The 23,762-nt window shown below is 41.6% G+C and overlaps 1 protein-coding gene and 1 long non-coding RNA gene across 2 annotated transcripts in view; both read left to right on the top strand.

Annotated features, from left to right (window-relative positions):
* The window catches only part of ARHGEF10 (Rho guanine nucleotide exchange factor 10), a 110,732-nt gene extending 92,687 nt beyond the window's left edge, over positions 1-18,045 (top strand). The window contains exons 27-29 of the mRNA XM_087718985.1: positions 2,357-2,531; positions 13,533-13,655; positions 16,439-18,045. Coding sequence (XP_087575111.1) covers positions 2,357-2,531; positions 13,533-13,655; positions 16,439-16,950 — 810 coding nt within the window. The 3' untranslated portion in view covers positions 16,951-18,045. The remainder of the gene's footprint in view (positions 1-2,356; positions 2,532-13,532; positions 13,656-16,438) is intronic.
* A 746-nt stretch (positions 18,046-18,791) lies between these two features.
* On the top strand, positions 18,792-23,013 carry LOC148045231 (uncharacterized). The gene is made up of 2 exons (XR_015697112.1): positions 18,792-22,607; positions 22,653-23,013. It is a non-coding gene; the product is annotated as an uncharacterized LOC148045231 (long non-coding RNA).
* Positions 23,014-23,762: the final 749 nt, after the last annotated feature.

Here is a 23,762-nt window from a genome sequence, read left to right as displayed (position 1 = left end):
GCCATTTAGGTTTTTAAAATGGCTTAATAATTAATGTTAATGGTTTGACAAGATTCATGTAGCCGTTCTTGGCTGTTGCCCAACTTGCCTTGTTCCTCGGGTGGCGCCATCTGTTTCCATAGATTTGAAGCAGAGGAATCACAACTGTTTTCTTTTTATTTTTTATTACTGGTGTGCATTTTATCATTCATTGGACTATTTCATTATTCCCTTTAATAATAAGTTCCCTATCTTTTCAGATAAGCATAAGCCACATGGATAAATCGTGAGATTTATTCTGGGGTTACTCGAGGATTTTATTGGCTCCGTTTTTGTGAAAAGCTGGGAAAATCCAGATTTCTGCCTTTAGAATAACAGGATTTATGCTTGACCTCTACTCAGTATTCCTGCCACCAGTGGAAACGGAGGTGCTTAAAATGCCTTGAATTTTTGCAACGTTTTGGAGGCAAACAGCTGTCTCTGAAGAACTTTAGGCCAGAAAAGTTTGGGGAGCCGGATAGTTATCCCAACTCATAACTGAAACCGTTTAACATCTTTTAACTGCTTTAAAAACATAACCTTCATAGTAAAGCAGTGTTTCTCAACCTTGGCAACTTGAAGATGTCCGGACTTCAACTCCCAGAATTCCCCAGCCAGCATTCGCTGGCTGGGGAATTCTGGGAGTTGAAGTCCAGACATCTTCAAGTGGCCAAGGTTGAGAAACACTGTCCTAACCACTGCTGGGGAATTCTGGGAGTTGAAGTCTGGACATCTTCAAGTTGCCAAGGTTGAGAAACACTGTAGTAAAGACTCTGAAAAAAAAATGTTAAAAATTTCATAAGATCTGGATGCCAACATATATGCTGCTTGCCAATTTGCAATCTGAATATCATGCTGGAAATATGGAACAGGAAAATCTGGGTTGCAGTTCACTTAAGATGAGAGTTATGAATGTCCCACAAGTATCATTTTTTTTTGGGATGCGTTTTAGACTTTAATTTTTAGTTACTACATTATATTTTGTTATGATCTGACTCTTGAAAACATTACATGATCCACTGTTAATAATGCATACGCAGTTAGATCGCTCCGAGTACGAGTTAGTAATTGAGAAAATACTGTATTCTAAATTCATCGAGGAAAGTCAGCCACTTAATTTACTATATTTTGTCTCTTTGCTAATTGCTTTCATTCTGCCCTAATTTTATTCTGCCCAATCTATTTTATTTTGCCATGGTGAAGGAATTAAGCTTACATTGATTTTGCATACCATCCACATTGCTTCATGGATAATATACAGTTACTAACTACCCCTGCCTCTCTCTCCTCATGTTTGTAGCCACGTGCTACCCACCCAATGTTTTAATTCTACCTTCCATTGATGCTCATTATGATTCAGATTCAGATTGTTTATTTGTATGCTGCCCTTTTCCCTGGGGGGACTCAGGGCGGCTCACAATCCAAAGGAAGGGGGAAGACAAACTTTTACATATAAGACAATACATGATTAAAACGCAACATTCATACCATTCGGGCGGGTTACAATCTTTAGCTCCAGGCCTGACGGGATAGCCAGATTCTAAGGGCTGTGCGGAAGGTCTGAAGGGTGGTGAGGGTACGAATCTCCACGGGGAGATCGTTCCATTGGGTCGGGGCTACCACCGAGAAGGCTCTCCTCCGCGTGGTGGCCAGTCGGCATTGGCCAGCAGATGGAACTCGGAGGAGGCCTAAACGATGAGATCTGATGGGTCGTGTGGAGGTGATCGGCAGTAGGCGGTCTCTCAAGTACCCAGACCCACTACCATGGAGGGCTTTATAGGTGGCGAGTAGCACCTTGATGATGATGATGGCCATTGGTTATTGTTTATGAGAACTATAGGGAACCACACCCTGATCCTACTCCACTGCTTTGACATGATATTCAAGTATAAAAACTTCTAGGAAAGAGATTGTGAGTTGAATCAGTGAGGAAAGTGGCAACTGTTGTATGCCAAGAGAAGATAATGGGAAAGCAACATTTGCCATTTTCTGCCCTCTTATCTTCCTCTGCCAGAAGGCTGGGGATATTTTTGGGGAATACCATGGGAAAGCCATACAAAGATCCATGAGTCTCCATGGTGGGGGGGGGGGAGAGAGAAGGACCATCATTTTAAAAATGGTGGATGCATTGCTTTGACCCATGGGTACAATGTTAATATGTACACATGGTACATTAGTATGTCTAGTCCCGTGATGGCTAGAAGGCAAGATAACGTTTAGTTCTGTTTTGTCCCGTCACAAGAGGTCCACAGTTATTTGTGTGAAAACAAACAAATATGGGTTATTGTTATGACTGTTCCTACTGAATGCTCTCCCATGGCCTCTGTCTACCATCCAGTGCCATTTTGAAGCCCATCAAGAGGAAGGGATGGTGATCTCTCATATGGCTGTTGCAGGAGTGGGGATCTGGATTGCCTTCACGTCGGGATCTACTCTCCGCCTTTTCCACACCGAAACCCTTAAACATCTCCAGGATGTTAATGTGGCCACTCTTGCTCACAATCTGTTATCAGGTACCGTTATTTATTCATTACCAGATTGTTTGTTTCAACAACTTTTGTTCTCTGCGCGTGATGTTAAATCTGAAGGTTTAAGCCTGGGGTTGTGCAACCTTCTGCCCTGCCATGGGCACTTAATATCCATAACCCATGGAAGTCACCTAGTAATCCAGTTTTGCTATCATTCACAAATGCGACCTGTCTTTTACTCATAACACTGGCCTGAATGAAAACCTTAAGGAACTGATTTCTGGAAGACAAGTGTTAACATAATTCTAAAAAACTGGCCACCTAATGAGAAGGAAGGACTCACCGGAGAAGAGCCCAATGCTAGGAACGACAGAGGGCAGAAGAAGAAGGAGGGGACGACAGAGAATGAGGTGGCTGGATGGAGTTACCGAAGCAGCCGGCGTGAGCTTCAATGGACTCCAGAGGATGGTAGAGGACAGGAAGGCCTGGAGGAACGTTGTCCATGGGGTAGCAATGGGTCAGACACAACTTCGCAACTAACAACAACAACAAAAACTGCTGGATGAAGAAAATAGTAAGATAGAGAATCAGAGCCAGTTTGGCTTAATGGTTAAGGCATCAGGTTAGAAACTGAGAGACTTTTGAGTTCTAACCCCACTTTGTGAGGGCTGTAAAGCATTCTGAAGCGGTATATACCGTATTTTTTGGAGTGTAAGACGCATCAGAGTATAAGACGCACCAAGGTTTTAAAGAGGCAAAAAAAATTTAAACGTTTTTGCGCTCTGTAAACCTCCCCCAAACGGCTCACTTTTTGTAAAAATGGGCCCATTTTTTGTCAAAAGAAGGGCGTTAGGAAGCTTATAGAGTGCTCCTGGGGGTGGGTGGCGGGCGAATTTGAGCAAAAAATGGCCCATTTTTTGCTCATTTCTGCCCTCCCCAGCCCCCAGGAGCTGTCTGAAAGCCCGCTACAAGCAATGCAAGGCCATTTTGGTGAAGGGGTGGGGTTTCAGGAGGCAAAAAATGCTGTATTCAGTGTATAAGATGCACCCAGATTTTCAGCCTGTTTTTTTGAGGGAAAAAGGTGCGTCTTACAGTCCGAAAAACACGGTAAGTCTAAGTGCTATTGCTATTTAGACAGGAGGCCAGTTGGCTGATCTTAGCTCAGTCATTCTTTCTCAGCACTAGGAAAAATGGCAAGGGCAGATCATTTTTGAAAATCTTTCCCAAAAAACTGCAGGGGTTTCTCCAGACAGTCTCCAAAGTCAATCTGCATGTTTACAAAGTCTCTTCCCCCCACCCCCGGGACCCCCACCCCCGCAGTCAGGCGGAGGAACACTTGTGACTGCAGGGCAAGTTAACTGTTCTCTCTCTTAGAGAACCTATCAATTGTCAGTTCTTTGTCTCTCTAATAGTAATTTTATTAACTGTACATTGTCTCCTCTCCTCTTCCGGTACTTTTAAAAAGGCCTTAACTTTGGGGCTACCCAATAAACACACAAATCACCCGCTTTTTTCCATATTCTTAATGAGAGTATTTTTCAGTCTGTAGTCACTGCGCTAGAGGATTGAGTATTTTGCTTGTAAGAGTGTGCCTGTGTGTGGTTTACAAATAGGTATTCCTGTGTGTATTTTTTTTTTTTAAAGGCTATTTGGAAAATATCTAATTTTAGCTATTACTGCCACGGGAAGACAAGAAGAGAAATGTAAACTATGTTTTCCCTGCTGAAGAACTCGAGATAAACATACACACACCGTTACAATTACCCTTCAGCTGCTTCTACTTTATCTGAAATGTCCCGTCCCTCCCACAATTCATTTAACAGTTGCATTGGAGGTTTTTTTGTACAGGGTAGCAGAAGATTATGTTGTAGCTAAAATCCATTTGATGTGGAACAAGAAAAAAAGGGGGATTTGTTTAAATGTTCTTGTGTCATCGTAAACGCTGGAAAAAGTTGAAAACAAAACAGCAAATGCGTTGATTCGTGGGTAAATAGACTTCTGGAAAGCAGAATAGAACACAATAGAACAAAAGGAGGGTGCTTTTTAATGCATTGACACTCGTGGCTGTGTTGCTGTGCATTTTACTAGCCCATTTCTTCAGGTTCAGACTATTCTGGTATGGAAATGTTTCCTTCATAAAGAGTAAAATGGAGAACACACACACACGAGTATCTGTTTCCAAAATTAAAAAGCAAGTCTGCATTCTGTAACTATACTGAACATGCAGAAGGCAGGCTGTTGCTAGGTGGGCATCGGTAGAAGGAGATACATTCCCTGGACCATTATTTAAAAATCACAAGAAGGCATAAAAGCTATTGTAAATAACTGCTTAGTATTTAAGTGCTATGTCTGAAGACACCCTTCTGTAGTCCCCTTTTTATATACGAACAGGCAGGCATGAAGGTTTAGATTTCATGAATTCCTCATCACTGTAGTTGCCGCCAAACGTGGCACGCCAAAACCGCGGTAGACTAAAGCGCGCCCGACGAAAGCGCGTACGTGACGTCATCAGCAGCGCGACAAATAAAATTAAAAATAAATAAAATTAAAATTAAAATAAAATTAAAGCAAGCCGATTCACATAAAGGTAAGGGTTAGGGTTAGGGTTAGGGTTAGGGTTAGGGTTAGGTTAAGGGTTAGGTTTAGGGTTACGCTAAGCGTTAGGGTTAGGTTTAGGGTTAGGTTAAGGGTTAGCGTTAGGTTTAGCGTTAGGTTAAGGGTTAGGTTAAGGGTTAGGCTTAGGGTTAGGTTTAGGGTTAGGTTTGGGGGGGTTAGGTTTAGATTTACGCATTAATTTTAAGTTTACCGCTCACAGCATGCTGTTTTCGTCGTGCTGTGATGACGTCACGTACGTACTTTCGTCAAGCGCGCTTTAGTCTACCGCGGTTTTGTGGTGGAACCGCCGCCAAAAGCCACGCTAAATTCTTTTTCACTTCCAGAACATCTGGAACTAGAGATGTAATCTCTAGTAAAATCTTAATTTTACTAATTCTCACCAATTAAGGTAGTCCTTGTCTTAAGATGGTAATTGGGACTGGAATTTATGTAGTAGTTGTAAAGTGTGAATACAGCCACGGCAATCCCTGCTTGCCATTGTTAACCAAACCATACGGTCATAAGGCGAGGCGACTTCCCTCCAGCTTCCCACAATCAAGTCAGTGGGGAAGCCAGCAGGAAGCCTCTGGTAGTGTGCAAACAGGCCAGCAGATAGGTACCTGGTTACTGCCAGGTATGAGTGTGGGAGGGAGATGTGGCAAGGGTGGGAGATAGTGCAGGAGGATATCTGAGTGTGTGTGAAAAGCACAACGCTGTTTGGGGAGGGTGTGAGCATGCACGAGGTTGCAAGAGAGGCATAGCAAGGCTCAGGGAGAGCGTGAGAGATGCAAGAGAGATGTTACAAGGGTGGAGTGGAGGTGTTGAGGCTTGAGGAGGGTGTGTGAGAGGGTGCTGGAGTGCAGGGAAGGCATTGGAGGGTTTGGGAGGATGTGCAGGGGTGCAAAGGAAGTGCAGCAAAGCTTGACAGGATGCGAGGGAAGCACAGGGAGAGTCAGAATACTGTGTGAGAGCATGGGTGTGTGAGAGAGGTGCATGGGGATGCATGAATGGCCAGCATGGCAGGAACACAGAGAAGCCGAGGGAGGATGTATGGGTAGGAGAGACTTACCCCACTTGTGAGCTTCCAAGCCAGCGACCTTGTTGACTTTTGGCGGAAGGCAGCAGGGAAGGTCACAAACCGCAACCACACGATTAGTGCTGCAACCGATTGTAAGTACGAGACAGTTGCCAAGCCTCCAGATTGTGATCACATGACTGCAGGGGTGCTGGAGTGGCCAGAACTCCAAAGGCCGGCCATAACCCCTCTTCATTCAGCACCGTCATAATTCTGAATGGTCAGTAAATGAAATAGTCAAAAGAGGAGGATTACACTATTTCAGTGTTTCTCAACCTTGGCAACTTGAAGATGTCTGGACTTCAACTCCCAGAATTCCCCAGCCAGCATTCGCTGGCTGGGGAATTCTGGGAGTTGAAGTCCGGACATCTTCAAGTTGCCAAGGTTGAGAAACACTGCACTATATCATTAAGCTTTGTTTTCCTATTCCATAAAGAAAAATTACTTTGTGGTAGGCTGTGATAAAGGCACTTCTGGTTATTGATTGATTAGGAATGATTATATGCCATTAAGTCATTGCTGACCTTCAGTGGCCCCACAGATTTTATCTATGACAATCCGCCTCTTAACTGGTCTTTCGGGACTTCCAATGGGGCCTTTATTGCCACTGGAACTGAATCCATCCACCTTGCTGCTAATTATCCTTTTATGTTTTAAAAACCAGGACTACATAAAAGAACCCAGATTTATTAATTTACCCAGGCACATCAGGATAGGGTAAAACATCTGCCAAACATCATCTCAAGACATGCTAAGAAAAGTCGCCCTTAAATGATAACGTGCAGTTTGAGCCCTTTTAAATATAATGTGCCTTCAGATCATTCCTGCCCCTAAGATGAAATCAATCTATCTATCTGTTACTTTTTATGGAAAGCATGAAAGGAGGGAACATGCTGTGCATTCATCTAAAACACACATTCAATTTGTATATCACACCCACAACTTTCTCGTCTTGAAAATAGTTATATGTCAACTTACTGGGAAATCTGAAATGCTTTCCCATCCAGAAAATTTCACAACAGGTGGCATCTTTTAAATGTGCTTATGTATCTGGAATGTGAGCCAATGGGGAGGTTTTAACTTTTTAATTTTCCAAATGGTAAAATGATTTGTTTGGTATTTTAATTCTTATGCATTGCTTTGAGATGGAAATTCAAGAGTTTGTCAACACAGAAAGTATCATATCCGTATGCCTCCATGTTCCACAAATGACTTCAGACATCCAAAATACATGGCTATAATCTCACAAGATGTGGATTCATCTGCAAGGATGCTTTTATCTTGATACTCTGCATGTTTAGATAAATGTCTTTTCGAGGTTCGAGGTTCATTTTATTTATATGCCGCCCTATTCCCAACGGGACTCAGGGCGGCGCACAAACCCAAGGAGGGGGAGGGAAACACAAAACTACAACAAAAAATACAGAGCATTTAAAAATAACCAACAGCCACACGGTTCGAGAGGGGAAGGGAACTCATCGACCCCAGGCCTGCCGACACAGCCAGGTCTTAACGGCTTTTCGGAAGGCCTGGAGAGAGGTGAGGGTCCGAATCTCTGCGGGGAGCTCGTTCCAAAGGGCCGGAGCCGCCACAGAGAAGGCCCTCCCCCGGGTAGTAGCCAGATGAGAGTTGAGTTGCCTAGATTGCATAATGGGAGTGCAAACTTTTCTTGGGCAGGGGAAGGGGGAGAAGTCTGCCATAACTTTGAAAGGCCCCTAAGCGACCAGTTGTACGTCAAGGATGACCTGTAACCCAGCCCCACGCCATGGAAGTCTTCAAAGGACAAAATCATCCCCTTACATTGAATCCAGAAGTAGACGGGATATTTTAAGCCTTTTCAAGTATAACCTGGAAACATTCTCGGAAGTGGTCCAGCTTGTTCAGCTTGTAAATATTTATAGCCATTGGGGAAAAAAAAACCCTTAAAAGCCCAATAAATAAGTAGAACAACGGGAGCTCTTCAATTTTGTAAACAGCCTATGTCCTGTCCTATGAGAAAGAGGTGACTCTGAAGTAAACCTAGATTTCTTTCAATAAAAAGATGCGTGTTGTGGAGGATTCTCTTCTTCAGACAAAGAGATTGTGTAATTCCCTGTGATGAAGCAATTCACAGCGCCTTCAGGCCAGTGCCGCTTCTTTAGGGCTGGCCGAAGTGTTTAGCAATAGCAGTTAGACTTATATACCGCTTCATAGGGCTTTCAGCCCTCTCTAAGTGGTTTACAGAGTCAGCATATCGCCCCCACAGTCTGGGTCCTCATTTCACCCACCTCGGAAGGATGGAAGGCTGAGTCAACCTTGAGCCGGTGAGATTAGAACTGCTGAACTGCAGATAACAGTCAGCTGAAGTGGCCTGCAGTACTGCACCCTAACCACTGCGCCACCTTGCATTACAGGAAGTATATACATACTAAACAAAGTTGTGGTACTGTTTAGATTTAACCCAATTTAGTACCTTAAAATGTTTTTAGTCCAAGTATCTAAGATCAAAGTAGGATTAATTTATTCCAAAAACATTCACTGGAAGCATTGATAAACTGAATTGGTTTGCAGTCATTCTTGAGGACTAAAACAATTGGAAAAGCAGAAAGCGGCAGTCGTTCCACCCTTTTGTACTTAATAGGGAACGGTGCGCACAAATAAACTTAATGCCTTTGCCATCTTATATTAATTGCGTGTTTCAGAAGTTCATGTTCTCCAACAGGTGCTCCCCAACTGCTCCATCACTTTAAAAGCAGGGGATTTCCGGTTGACTGCACTTTTGAATTGTTTGTTCCAAAGTCGCCTTCCAAATGTGAGCATGGAGGATAATTGTTAGCAGTTCTCACATGTGGAAGCAATGCTGTTTAACTAGCATGAGACACCAGTTAGACATTTTTTTGTAGATCCTGGGGTGAGGACAGGCCTTGGGCTTTCCTCCCTCCTACCCCCTTGCCGAGGTGGCACAGTGGTTAGGGTGCAGTACTGCAGGCCACTTCAGCTGACTGCTATCTGCAGTTCAGCGGTTCTAATCTCACCGGCTCAAGGTTGACTCAGCCTTCCATCCTTCCGAGGTGGGTGAAATGAGGACCCGGATTGTTGTTGGGGGCGATATGCTGACTCTGTAAACCGCTTAGAGAGGGCTGAAAGCCCTATGAAGCGGTATATAAGTCTAACTGCTATTGCTATTGCTATGTTAATGTCACCAAACTACTGCAGGTCAGAATTACACAACAGGATATACAGGTATTTTGAGTCATTTTGAAGTAAAAATGTTCTGTAAAACACATAGTATTTTTTATAATGCCATGCAATTTAGGCATAGTATCCATACTAAAATTGCCTAGTATTGCCTGGCATTTAGAATGAACATAGTATATCTTGTATGGGAAGAGAATATTGAGATCCCTCTCCCCAATCTCATTGTTCTTCTAAAGGTGAAAAACTGAAACAAACAGTAGACGCGTTTATATTTTACACTGAACTGGTGCGTAAAATTCCTGAGATGTGCAGATTCTGTTTATTTAAATCATCTAAGCTTGCTTTTTCTCTGATTCTTTTCGTTTTCTATGGGGTTTTTTTCTTTTTGCTTTTTATACATGGTTTTTGAAATTAAATAAAAATGATTAAATCATCCAAACATTGAGATTAAGGACCAGAGTATGATTCACGCCATATGACTTATGGCAAATTTGGTGTATAAGTTTGGAATGCGGTTTGAGTAGGAGAGATGAAGTACTAATTACCCGGAAGGAGATTGAGGCTGTTGATCTTGAGGGAATCTTCAAGAAATCATTTTACTAGATCAGAAGGTCCTGCTCTTGGTCCCTCAGGCTTTGGCCACCTCATATCTGGACTTCAGCATTGTGCTCTACATAGGGCTTCCCTTTAAGACCATTGGAAATTGCAGCTGGTCCAGGATGCAGCCACATTGATATTTTATGGGTTTGCCTCCTGTCAGCTCTACTTTGTGAATTGAACTGGCTCTGATTGGGCTTCTAGATACATATTCATGGGGCCAGCTCTCATCCATAAAACCCTTCCTGGTCTAGGGCACAGTTAGTTGTGGTTCTCTGCCTGTCTCCCGTTACTTCTGCTGAACTCTCCAGGTCCCCTCTATAAGTCAGTGCCATTAATGGGACCTAGGACAGTATCGGCGAACCTTTTCGGCACGGAGCGCTGAAATGGAAGCGCGCGCATGCACATGTGCCGGGAAGCAGAAGAGCAGCTGCCTAGTGCACATGTGTGTGCCTGGTGGCTGCTCTTCTGGTTTCCAGCGCGTGCATGCGCACCAGCCACCTGGACCTCCGGTTTCTGGGATGCATGCGTGCACAAAGACCAGTTGGACGGTGCGCATGCACACCAGGTGGCTGCTCTTCCGGTTTCCGGCACTCCTACGCGCATGAAGAATCAGCTGGCCAGCATGCAGGAACCTGGAAGAGCAACGGGTGACAGCTCACATGCTCAAAGAGATGGCTCTGCATGCCACGCGTGCCATAGATTTACCATCACGGACCTAGGAGGTGGACCTCTCCTTTCACAGTGCATATCCGGTGGAGATGTTGATGAGATTTTGGTGGCTGACTTCATTGGTCTTTCCTAAGACCTGGCTGTTCCCAAGCATTGGGCCAAGGAATTGGGTGAATCTGTTTTGTCCTGTCACTTGGGTGGGATCTGCTCCGTATGGGTTTATTTTTATTTCCTTTAAATTAAAATTAAATTAAAATATAAAACGTATTTATTGTTAGCGATCTAGAGTCTTGCGTTGATTGGCAACCATGTCTGCCTTCCTGTCTCCCTACCTGCCTTCCTACCTACTTATCAAATAGAACGATTCATTTTGAGCCGCTTAACTATTTTTCAAATTAAGATAGGAAGATTCAAGCTATCTAGAACCGTGATGGTGAACCTCTGCAGGCGCGTGAGCTGTCGTCTCCACCACGCACATGTGTGTGCCCCTCCCACCAGCCAGCTGACTTTTGGGTCTCTCCCGTGCATGCGGGAGGTGTGCGCGCATGCATGGGAGTTGGGGGGAGTGTTATGCACGGGGGGGGGGAGCAGGTGATATTCCCCCCTCCCCTGTGACCCATTTTTGGTCCCAGGAGACGGCAGGGAGGTCTGCTACACCCAAAATGGGGCGGGGGGTTGTGGGGGCATGGGGAGCGCAGGGAGTCCCGTGTGCATGTGGGGGGGAATTTGGGGGGGAGTCACACCCCCATGCACAGGGGTGTGGGGTGTGTGTTGTACATACATTTCATTATGGGTGCGGGCTCACATATGCGTGTGCTTTCACTGGTTAGCCATCACTGGTCTAGAATCGTATACCGGTAATTTCCTCAGTCTGTCGGCAGTGTTATCATTCTGGCTGTGTGTTAGCCATTTAGGATTACCTGTATGCAGACATTCATGCCCCCCACTTCAAATATTGGAAAAAGCAGGGGGGAAACAGCTGCAACTCACCATTATGAAGACGTTTTTGTAGGCCGTGCTTGATTAGTCATTGAATTAGAGAGCCGAGGTGGCGCAGTGCTTAAATGCAGCACTGCAGGCTACTTCAGCTGACTGCAGTTCGGCTGTTCAAACCTCACCGGCTCAGGGTTGACTCAGCCTTCCATCCTTCCGAGGTGGGTGAAATGAGGACCCGGATTGTTGTTGGGGGCAATAGGCTGACTCTGTAAACCGCTTAGAGAGGGCTGAAAGCCCTAGGAAGCGGTATATAAGTCTAACTGCTATTGCTATTGCTATGTCAGTGGAAGTTGCACAACACCCGGTTTATACATAAGTTGGGAAAACACTGATTTCAAAGTACAGTTTTGAGGGTCTTGAATTTATATTTACATGCCTCCTTGGTTTATATTTTCATGCTAATAAAGCAATAGGTCTGTTCAGTTGTTTTCTGCATAAGGCATTTTTTTTTCCATGACTAAAAAATAGGGCTGGATCTTTTGATATATTTTCTGGAGCTGTGGTCATTTGGTGCTGTTTATTCACCTTCTGGCATCATTCATGTTTCATTCGAGGCTGCCCCTCTGCCCAGCTCTGATGGGAAGCTCTGGAATTCCACTTCCCAAACACGTGGCTTTCCTTTTTAGGAATAATTTGATAGTTAATTTTAGCGCCAGCCCTTAGGGCCATCAGCAATTTCATTTAAGCATAGGATGAAATGTCTAGCCCATGTTTCAGGTCATGTGTTAGTTTTCTCCAGCCCCAAGCCACCCTCATGTGTCCAGTCGACAGGGTCGAGAATTCCCAGTGAATTCACTGTTTGTTTTCAGAAACTGAGAAAATAGGATAGGTTATTGCTTGGCTACGTGACCCTTGTATTATATTGTATTATGTATTATATTATGTATTATGTATTATATTGTATTATATTGTATTATAGTGATTTTTTTTAGTAATATAGTCTTTATTGTCATTGTACAAAATAAATACAACGAAATTACAATATTCATAATAGTAATCCTAGTGTACATATAAATAATAATCGCATCATAATAGTACAATTAAAAGGGACTCAGTGGCTAAGATGCTGAGCTTGTCGATCAGAAAGGTTGGCAGTTCAGCGGTTCGAATCCCTAGCGCCGCATAATGGAGTGAGCTCCCGTGACTTGTCCCAGCTTCTGCCAACCTAGCAGTTCGAAAGCACGTAACACTGCAAGTAGAAAAATAAGAACCACCTTTGGTGGGAAGGTAACAATGTTCTATGTAAATGTGTTTTATTTTCCATTTTCATTTTCGTACAGTCACACATATACTGTACAGAACCGGGGCCATATAACATTAAACTTGTTAAACATTCCATCCGCCAGTCAGTGCCGACTGGCGACTACGCGGAGGAGAGCCTTCTCAGTTGCAGCTCCGACACTATGGAACAACCTCCCCGTGGAGATCCGTACCCTCACCACAGTCCAGGCCTTCCGCACAGCCCTCAAGATCTGGCTATCCCGTCAGGCCTGGGGATAGGATTACTCTCACCCCGCCCGAATGTTGAGTGAATGTTGTGTTTTTATGGTTAATTTCTTTTATTCACGTTTCTTTTTCTTTTAAGTCTTGTCTTGCACTCCCTTCCCCCCATTGTTGTAAGCCGCCCTGAGTCCCCTCAGGGAAAAGGGCGGCATATAAATGTTCAATAAAATAAAATAAAAATAAATAAAATAAAAATAAACAATAAACACAGCCATTCCTCTTGTCAATAATACCCCCCAAAATAGAAACCCAATGTACCTCTTTATAGTGATTTATTGTATGCTTGGGAAACTAATAAAACCACAGCAGCATTTTTAGATACGGAGGAGAATATGATTTCATTAAATAATCTCTTTACAAGTACATCCATAAACAGCAAAAAGAAAACACCCTGGTGTGGGAATAATGCCATATTCTCTGCCTCTTGCCAGGACAGCAACGTGTTTCGGTGACCAGCCTCTTAGTCTGCCACGGCCTGTTACTGGTTGGAACGAATGTTGGGATTATAGTAGCCCTCCCAGTTCCTCGCTTGCAGGGAATCCCCAAAGTAACTGGTGAGTATAATATTCACAGTGTAAGTAAAAAACAAAAAAACCTTTTATCATCAAAAGTGCTGCGGTCACATAAAGGAAGGCTCACATCAATGATGTTGGCAAAAGGGTCTGTGCTTTAATCTTAGCATCTTGTTTCCTTTCTTTTTTTTTATTTAAGTGACATTTGCAAACTTTTAACTCTTACCTTCCTTTTTTTGATTTCTCCCCTTAAAAGACCAAACCATTGAAAGTTCACCTACCTATGTAGCAAACATGGTTTACTGATAGGCAGCTCTGCGTTGGCACTTTTCGGCCCTCCCAAAAAAGCTATTCCACCAAAGGGGAAATTCTCTTTATAGTGTACAGGAGGTATATGAAATATACCAACTATTCTAATGCTCTAGATCAGTGTTTCTCAACCTTGTGCGACTTTAAGTCCTGTGGACTTCAACTCCCAGAATCCCCCAGCCAGCATAGCTGGCTGGGGGATTCTGGGAGTTGAAGTCCATAGGACTTAAAGTCGCCAAGGTTGAGAAACACTGATCTAGATGCTTTTATAAAAAGGCCAAGGAGTGTTTAAATGTCTGGGATGAAATTAAAACACATTGTCAATATATTAGCTATGATACATAGAGGGCATTTGGTAACCAGGAATATTCAGTCTCCTGAGGATTTTTACAAATTTACATACGTACAGTATGCTTTATAAAACCAATGCATTGCTATGGTTTTACACTGCTTCCACAAAGCCAGTTTTTATTTGCTAAATATGTCATTATACCGATCAGTTATTTTCAACAATCCATCCATAGCTCAACAGGTGAAGTGATTGTACGCCAAATGTCTTACTGAACACATTTCAGATATCATAGCAATTAATACTGTGAATCATGACAGAAATGTTCCCCCAAATTTTCCATGCTTTAATCTGATATGCTTAGTTTAAAAAGATCTACACTCTTCCACTGTTGCCAGCACTGACATGATTATGTGCTGTAAGTGTAGAGTAAGTTTTATTGAAAACAAGGTCTTCGGAAATGGATGGCGGAAAAAGCAAAACTAAGATAAAAGCAGTCAGCTGATTCCCTGACTCCTGCTGCTATGAAAACAAGAGAACAAAGCATGAACTGAATCCCAATTTCAGCTTTGCCTCTTTGAAAAACAAACGGTAACTTCCAGAGGATGTATGTTCCGTTGGATTATATGATATGTAGCACCAAGCTGTGGGTTTTATAATTAAGTATTATAATCCATGCTGCATTTTCATTGTTGTGGGAAAGTAGAAAAAAAGAATCTGATTACAATTTTAAAAATCTTACCCAAAGTTAAACATACCCAATTGAAGAGAGTTACAAAATTAATAATTCAGCGTATCAAAATATGATTTATAACATCCTTAAAATTTGTAAGACAATATATTAAGCTGATGAGCCAGTACATCTGTAAGCCGTCCTGAGTCTCTTGAGAGTGGGCGGCATACAAACCCTATAAATAACAAACAAACAAACAAACATAATGATGTAAGTTCTGACAAACATCTGTCTGAAGACACTCTTACAAAATACTAGGAATAAGCACTCCTGGCTCTGTTCTATTGTAGGAGGAATAAAATTGAGCTAATATATTGCTAACCAAACCACAAAAACGATTGAAGACCTGAACCTAACTCACCCATAACTGATTAGTGTTTATTTTATAACACAGTTCCTTATTCAGGCATTAAGAAAAAAAAACCCCAGGGATTTGTTCAATGACAGTTCTGATTTTCTTCTTCCTGGTGGGGAGGATAAGTGTGGGGTGGGTGATGGCCCTCTTCTTGTTAACTCATAATACTGAACTAAGACATAATAATGTTCACTGCCAAGTGAACACGTAGGTGTCAAATCTGTTTGCATGCACAAATCCTGAGCAAGAATCAGGAAGGAAGGGTCAGAGTGTGATACGAGTGTCATTGGTCTATTTATCTAACAGGGTGAGGTCATAGAAATAAATCCTTGTAGAATTAGGTACTGTTTTCCAATTGGAAGGTTCTTCTGCAGCTCTAACACTGCTTGCTTTGCAGATAGAAACGAGCTTAGGAGGGAAGAGCTTTGGCTATTATGATGAGCTAGTTTTTTCTGTTTGTTGAGAATTTTTCCACATGGAAAATTCTGTTTCACAACTGAAGTCCGGAATGAATGTTGACCTAACAACATATGAAAAAGGCATATTACAAGTTGGGCACTTTTCGTTCAATGCTACGTAGCTCCAGCATCTGGTGAGAAGAATTAAACTGCATGAAAGTGAGTGTGTCTGAGGGTGTGCTTTTTCTTTTGACTTCAACTTACTGGGAGTAACCAAAAGGTTAAAAAAAAATACATCACTTAGTAAGTCAAACATATTTCATTCTGAATGTTTAACATTTCTTTTTATAATATTCATTTTAAGTATTAATTAAAGGTTAGCCCTACCTTTTTTCCTCCCAAGTATAAATCTGTAGTATATAACCAAAAAAAACCCCTTTTATTGTGTCTGACACTTACTTGAGAAAGTATTTTACAGGTTTATTTATAGTCTCTGGAATAAAGCTAGTAGACTATCTTGGAATAATGATTGCTTTAAAAATGTTTGTGGAAACGAAACACGCGCACGATATTCTTGCCTCGCAAGAAATAATTATTTGGGCAAGGCTCATCAGAGAAATACTCTTCGATCCTTTCCCTTCACTGAATATTTTTAGGCCACAATATTTGAATATAAATAGTAGCAAAATGAGGAAAAAAATGCTTGAAATTGATCGTACTTTTTTTTTCTTTTGACTGCAGGAAGAGGCATGGTATCTTATCACGCCCATAATGGCCCTATCAAGTTCCTGGTAACGGCCTCTGTGACGAGCAAGCAGAACAAGAGCAAGTCAAAATCCAGGCCGAGTTGTCCTCATTCGGGCCTGAAAGAGGATGACCAGAAGGGTGTTGGACCCGAGAGGCCCAGTTCTTCTCTGAGCAACCCCGGTGACAATGCCGTTTGGTTGGGAGGCTCGGTCGGATCCATTGCTCAGAAAAGTGACTTGTCTTCATCGTCCGGGTCACTCACGTTGTCACACGGCTCCAACACAACTGAACCTCGGCCGGAAGAGAGTGCCGTCTACGAGCTTCTGAAAGAAGTCTCCCCTGACCAGGGTAAAAGGCATAGATCCAGAGAGGGGAAAGCAATATCCATCTTGGTCATCTCTGGAGGTCAAGGACACCGAAGGGTGAATAAGAAATGCAAGCAGCAGCGGCCAGATGAGCTGGTCTCTTCCATAATGGTTTGGCAGATTCCACTGTTAAAAATCTGACAATGGGATACGATGCGATTTGTTCAGTGACAAAGTTTGCTTTGGTGTTAGCACCATCATGATGAATTTAACGTTTTTAATCTCAAAGCAAATTAAATATCAATGTTTGCAAAGGCCTCTTCATAAGGTTTCTTTGTCCTGAATTCACGTGGGTTACCTTGTTAGAACAAGTATCTTAGATATCTTCTGAGAAGCCCATTTCAGAACTACATCTAAACATATATTTGACTCTTCAAAAGTTCTTTAGCTGGAAAAAAAAAGGACGATCCATTTCGAGCATTTTTTCCCCTTCATTTTGCTACTATTTATATTCAAATATTGTGGCCTAAAAATATTCAGTGAAGGGAAAGGATCGAAGAGTATTTCTCTGATGAGCCTTGCCCAAATAATTATTTCTTGCGAGGCAAGAATATCGTGCGCGTGTTTCGTTTCCACAAAGATTTTTAAAGCAATCATTATTCCAAGATAGTCTACTAGCTTTATTCCAGAGACTATAAATAAACCTGTAAAATACTTTCTCAAGTAAGTGTCAGGCACAATAAAAGGGGTTTTTTTTTGGTTATATACTACAGATTTATACTTGGGAGGAAAAAAGGTAGGGCTAACCTTTAATTAATACTTAAAATGAATATTATAAAAAGAAATGTTAAACATTCAGAATGAAATACGTTTGACTTACTAAGTGATGTATTTTTTTTTAACCTTTTGGTTACTCCCAGTAAGTTGAAGGGAAAATGAAACCACTGTGAAATTTAGTAGTTGCGTTTTGGTGCTCCGTTTAATTATAGTATATTCTGTCGCTGGCGGTGGAATGTGCCCCATTTATCTACAAGGCTGCTTAAATACAGTATTTCGATTAGCATTAGATAATAGTGAGGAAATAAAATATAAGGATAAAGAGACCCTAACTTTAAAGTATATTGCTTCCATACGATTATTATGGTTGGTCAGCCAGATGGACAGCCTGGATTTGACGTTTTGATCCACTCATTGAGTCCCTTCCCAAGGACCCAGGATGGACTGATGGTGTTTGATAGTGTTAGAGCAGTGTTTCTCAACCTTGGCGACTTTAAGTCCTGTGGACTTCAACTCCCAGAATCCCCCAGCCAGCTATGCTGGCTGGGGGATTCTGGGAGTTGAAGTCCATAGGACTTAAAGTCACCAAGGTTGAGAAACACTGTGTTAGAGGCACAATCCACAGGAGGAAGCTGTTCCAAGTAAAGTTGCCTTTTGCAATTGATGGTAGTACTTATGTTAATGCCAATGGTCTTCAAGTGCTCCAGGTGTTTTAGGGTTGCCCCCAGGACACCTACTATTGTTGGTATTAACCCTTGCTTTCTTTTGCTGTGGTTGTTGTGTTTCTATTTATAGGCCTTTGTATGTTGTGATTTTCTACAGTTCCTCTTCCTATTCTGCTGTCTCCAGTACTGCAAAGTCTCTCATTCAGCGTTTTTTCTTATCAACATTTGATACCTCTGTTGTGATGTAGCAGGTGCCTATTGGTTTGAATTCTAAAGTCCCAGAGTACTTTTAGTTTCTTCATTTTTCCTATTACCTTGTCTATGTTGAGGTCCCACCAGCTTTTACTTGCCAATGGTATTACAACGATTGGAACATCTGTTTTGTTGCCGGTCTGTTCAATTTCCGTGCATGACTGTGATGGTCCACAGTTTCTTCAACTCCTTTGCTGGAACTGTATTGGCTTTGGGTCACTGTCTTCTCAATTGTGGCTTTATATGCCTTTGTTCTTCAAGCGTGGCCTTGTGCAGGCAGAATTAGCTCCTCAGTCTCTTTCTTCAACTTCCCTGCTCTTAGCCATTGGCAGGTCTGTTTGACTGTTATATTTTTAAATGTTCTGGCTGTGTAATATCTCTATTCCAGCATTTCTCAACCTTGTCAACTTGAAGATGTCTGGACTTCAACTCCCAGCATTCGCTGGCTGGGGAATTCTGGGAGTTGAAGTCCAGACATCTTCAAGTTGACAAGGTTGAGAAACACTGCTCTATTCTATGTTTCATTTTGTCTTTCTCATAGGCCAGTTTAGCTCTTTCCGATATTCAGTAAGCCTTTATGGTGTACCAGCTTCATTGCATCTTCTTCTTTATCGTTCTTCAGATATTCTTCCAATACCCTTTTTTCTTCAACCGCCTGGTGTACTTGCAACATTCCACATCCACCTCTTTTCCTTGGTAAATAAAGCCTGTCGCTGCAGTAATGAAGGGAATAATTCATTGTTATTATTTTTTTATGATCACCCTATCCAGAGCTTTTAGTTCTGCTTGAGTCTAGTCCACTGACCCAGCTCTGTATCTAATGTCTTGTGCAATTGTTAATTGCCTTGTTGGTATTTCCACTACTGGCTCTGGACTTTTAAGATCTTCACTGCCATTATAAATTCTAACTTCTAACTTCCTTTGTGACTTCACTGTTCTTGATGTCTGCTTGAAGGATGCCAGGAATTTGTAATGAACTTATTCATTTAGACTCTTGGTGGCCTTTCCATTCATATTTCACTATTTTTGCCTTGTTGAAGGTAAGGGTGGCACCTTTGCGTAGTCCAAAGTAATATCTTGGGACAGCGTTGAGCAGCAATTCTATTTCAGATGGTGCTTTTCCATATTGTTTCCTATTGTCCATGCAAAAAGAGATGGGGCAGCTCGGAAGATTTCTTTGAAGTTTGGTAGCCATGACTTATTCAGTATTGTTGACAGCGGAATCGATGTGGCGACAAACTGTAATGGTGATAATCTCCTTGAAAAATTCCTCTCTTGGTATTAACCTCTCCTTGTATTTCACCATTGACCAGCAACTGTGTCTTTCATTGTGCCATCATCTTTGGTCAAAGCTTCTGATGTTTCTCCTGCTTCCTGTTATTTATAGACACTTGATTATCCAATAATGTAGCAGAGAGTCAAATGTCTTATTGTAATAAAGCCAAGCTATGTTCAGCTTGCTCTTCCTTCTCTTGTAGTTTTCCAGAATCATCTTATCAATTAGGAGTTAATTGTCGTTCCTCTCCTGTTTGGGTGGTTTTCTTTCTGCTCTGGTGGAAAGAGTTTACGTTCAATCAGATGCTATTGGACTACATCAGCTGGCAAGTTGTTGGTAAGAAGGTCTTGGCCTGTAGTTGCCTGGTGTTGTCCCTTTTTTCTGGAACTTTCATTATCAGGTGGCTTTTGCTAGGTGTTAACGACTCTTCAATTTCACCTCCTTGCAGTAAGTTGGTAAACTGCTTGGCAGGAAGTGGACGTAGACCATTCAGATGTTTCAACCAAAACCTATGCAGTTCATCTTCACTTGATGCTGACTAGTTCTTGAACTTCCTTGCAGTTTTCTCTCCACTATTTCTGCTCTCATCGCAAGTTCTGTTTTATTCTCCTCCACCTCCTTTAGCCAAGGTGCCTTCTTGTCTTTCTTTGGATCGTCCCATGGCTCCACCCAGCACTGCACTGTTTTTTTTTCTTTGCCAGATGTTCACTGGTTCACTGCAGTCTCTCCATTGATGGATTGGTGGAAACATTTCTGATTTGACCGAAATCGAAGATTCTGCCTGTAGTGTTGCAATTTGAGCTTTGCGTCTGCTGATTTTCTTGGCTGCAAATGTTGTTTGCTGATATTTCTTGATCTTGATCGTCTTTGGTCTTCTTGTCTTTCATCTGTTCCAGCTTCCTTGCATCTGATCTTAACGTGCTGCTCTTATTTTTCCAGCTTGATCTTCCATTTTTGTGATGTACTATTTGGTTTTTTTTTCTTGTTTCTTGATTTTGCATCATTTGCAGTTATAACTGCGCCCATGCTGTAAATTAATTGGTCTGTTTGCCCAGGATGGTTGAACCTCTGGCATAGTTCTCCTCCTCCTCCTCCTCTTCAGAGCATGCAAATCCCACAGCCCTGGCAAGATAGTGACTCATTATGACTTCATGGCTCTCCAGATACATCACTGATTGTTAGCAATGCATATTATTAACACAGACTTTGATCTGAAGTGCATTTGTCATGTGAATATTGGCAAAAAAACAACCCAACACAGCCCTCCCATCTATAGAAAGAAAATGTCATGGCCGTTTCCAAACAATAAAGAAGGGAAGCTGTATAATCAAAGCAAGTCAACATTTTTTCCTTTTAATAAAATGGAAAACTACATTTCTACCGGGATACAAGCACAGCTGTTATCACTGCTGTGAAAAATTTAATTACTCGTGACCAACACCTACAAATTCAGGAGCCTTTGTAATGACTCTAGATAAAGATAATTGAGCATCATTTTACAGTTTGTAGAACTGTGCGACGTCTTAAAACCTGGGTGTAGCTGAGCCTTGCCAGAGCTTAGCTGCAGGATGAGATCATTCACCTCAAGCTTGCAAGCTTATCCATTTGGATTTCTTTTAAGTTTGTATACTTAAGTTTGTATTTAAGTCTGTAACAGTGCTATATTCTGATAGGATGGGTTGGAACATGAGAATTTAAACTTCAAAAGAGGTTTGCTGTTCCAATTAACAGCCTGCTTATTGGGAGTAGTAGCAGAGCAGTATGTTGGATCACAGAGAGTCCCAATTTCATCTTTTTTTCTTCTTGAAGAAGGGGGAAATTCTAGTAGGAAACTTGCATTACAAAGCTGTATTATGGCCATTTCTTTCCACTGTAATAGACTGAATTCACTGAACCTAGGGATGATCCAATTAGATCAATAGATATTAAGTGTTTGTTACCCGTGACTAAATTTGATATAGTTATACAATAATGAAGACATAAATTTGTGACTGAGAAAACCAGAGAGGAGGGAGGGGGGCTTCCTCCCTTTTCCTGAAGGCAGAAAAAAGAGTAGGCGGAAAACCGACATCCAGCAGCATGTTATTGGTTTGCAATAAATTAGAAAGCACTTTTAATATGAGCAATAGATTTTTCTCCCTTCAATTAGACCATAGACAGCCTTGCTATCTAGTTAATCAAATGTAGATTCATATTTGTGGAGTCACAAATTTATAGCTTATAAAAGGTATAAAAGGTAATCACTTCTTGAGTTGCTCTTTTATATATAGTTCCAGCTGATGGTGGTCTTGGTAGTGAAACACTCAGTAGTTCTCATAAGTGAGTGTCCTTGGCTGGATGTGAAACCTTGTTCTATAGCTTTAGGTCAGCAGTAATGAAACATTTGAATTTATGGCTCCTTAGTGTAGACTTGGGTATTCCCAGAATTCATTTCTAGATGAGAATTTCCCATAGTGAAGATACAACTGTAAGTTCTTTTAAGTCATAATTTTACAGAAAAGGTGTTCAGCATTGCAAGCGCATTATCAAGTAACAACTTCCAAATGAGTCCTTTGCAGAAATGGGAAGAGGTCAAGAAAAAGAGCTGATAATATCTACAGGAGTTGGAAACATATTTTTAGCTTTTATAGCACTTAACCATCCCAATTTACACCCTTCAAACACTTGTGGTTCAGGTTTTGGTTAAATACTGATTTGCCATTGGTTGATAAAACGTGAAACTAGTTCCCCGATTTCAGGATTTCTTTCATCCTATCGCCTGTCTCGGATGGCATTTCCTACACTAATTCAACTTGCTTTGGAAACTGAAAGGGCTTTTGGGATGGAGCTTTCTAGGGGAAATTCCATGAAGCTCTTTGGATCCTGGTCGTTGAGGGTCTGCTGAGGAAGTTAAAATAAAATAATAAAATCTCTAAAAAAAAAAAAAAAAAAAGTTTCCCTAACAAGGCTATTATAAAATATGTGTGCTATATTTTTCAGAACTTTTTAAAACTCCAATAAAATTGTATATATGTATAAATTAAAATGCTAACCAGTAACCGAAGTACTCCTTTAATATTGGATACAAGCCACATTTATAGTCCACACAAAAAATATGTGTGTTGTTAGGAAGATTTTTACTTCTTGATCCCATGTGAGAATAATGATACCTGGGAGGAAGACAGCCACTACATGTCATCAAATGTTTTCTAATATCTAACAGTACATTTGTGTATAACCTGAGCCATACAAAACATGTATTTATGTCTAAAACAAACTCAATAAACTGTGAATAAACAAGACCTCAGAACTGTATTAGTAGCTTATTATGTTATTTGTTCAAACAGCAGGAAGCTTATAATATAGTGGGGAAAGTGTTCAATGAAATATAATCAGGAACAAAATAAGTTTTTTAAAGTAACATGATGCCTGTTAGTGTCAATCAGTGGTGGGTTTCAAAAATTTTTTGAACCTACACTGTGGGTTTGGCTTGCTTTGTGGGAGTGGCTTGCTGGTCATGTGACCTGGTGGGAGTGACTTGCCAGCCATGTGTTTTCTTTCTTTCTTTCTTTCTTTCTTTCTTTCTTTCTTTCTTTCTTTCTTTCTTTCTGTCTTTCTTCCTTTCTCTCTCACTCTCTCTCTCTCTCTCTCTCTCCTTCCTTTTGTCTCTGTCCCTTTTTCCTTTTTTTCTTTCATCTCTCTCTCACTTTTTCTTTCTTTTTTTCTTTTTTTCTTTTTTTCTTTCTTTCTTTCTCTTTCTCTCTGTGTGTGAGTCTGTCTGTGTGTGTGTGTGTGTGTGTGTGTGTTAATGGTGGGTTTCAAAATTTTTTGGAACCTCTTCTGTAGGTGTGGCCTGCTTTCCGGGTCCACTGGTGGAACCTCTTCTAACCGGTTCAGTAGATTTGACGAACCGGTTCTACCGAACTGGTGCGAACTGGTAGGAACCCACCTCTGGTGTCAATTCTTAAAATGGCCTGGAAGACACGTGTTGCTATCCATTGGTTCACATACAATGCCAAGTGTGTAAATAAGCGAAGAGTTAACTTTGCCAAGTACGAAGGCTC

The sequence above is a fragment of the Thamnophis sirtalis genome, unplaced genomic scaffold (genome assembly GCF_051295495.1).
Source record: "Thamnophis sirtalis isolate CommonGarterSnake01/CBP01778 unplaced genomic scaffold, rThaSir2_p1.2 scaffold_6, whole genome shotgun sequence".
Classification (NCBI taxonomy): domain Eukaryota; kingdom Metazoa; phylum Chordata; class Lepidosauria; order Squamata; family Natricidae; genus Thamnophis; species Thamnophis sirtalis.
The sequence above is the reverse complement of the archived record's forward strand: the minus strand, read 5'-3'. Positions and strand labels throughout refer to the sequence as shown.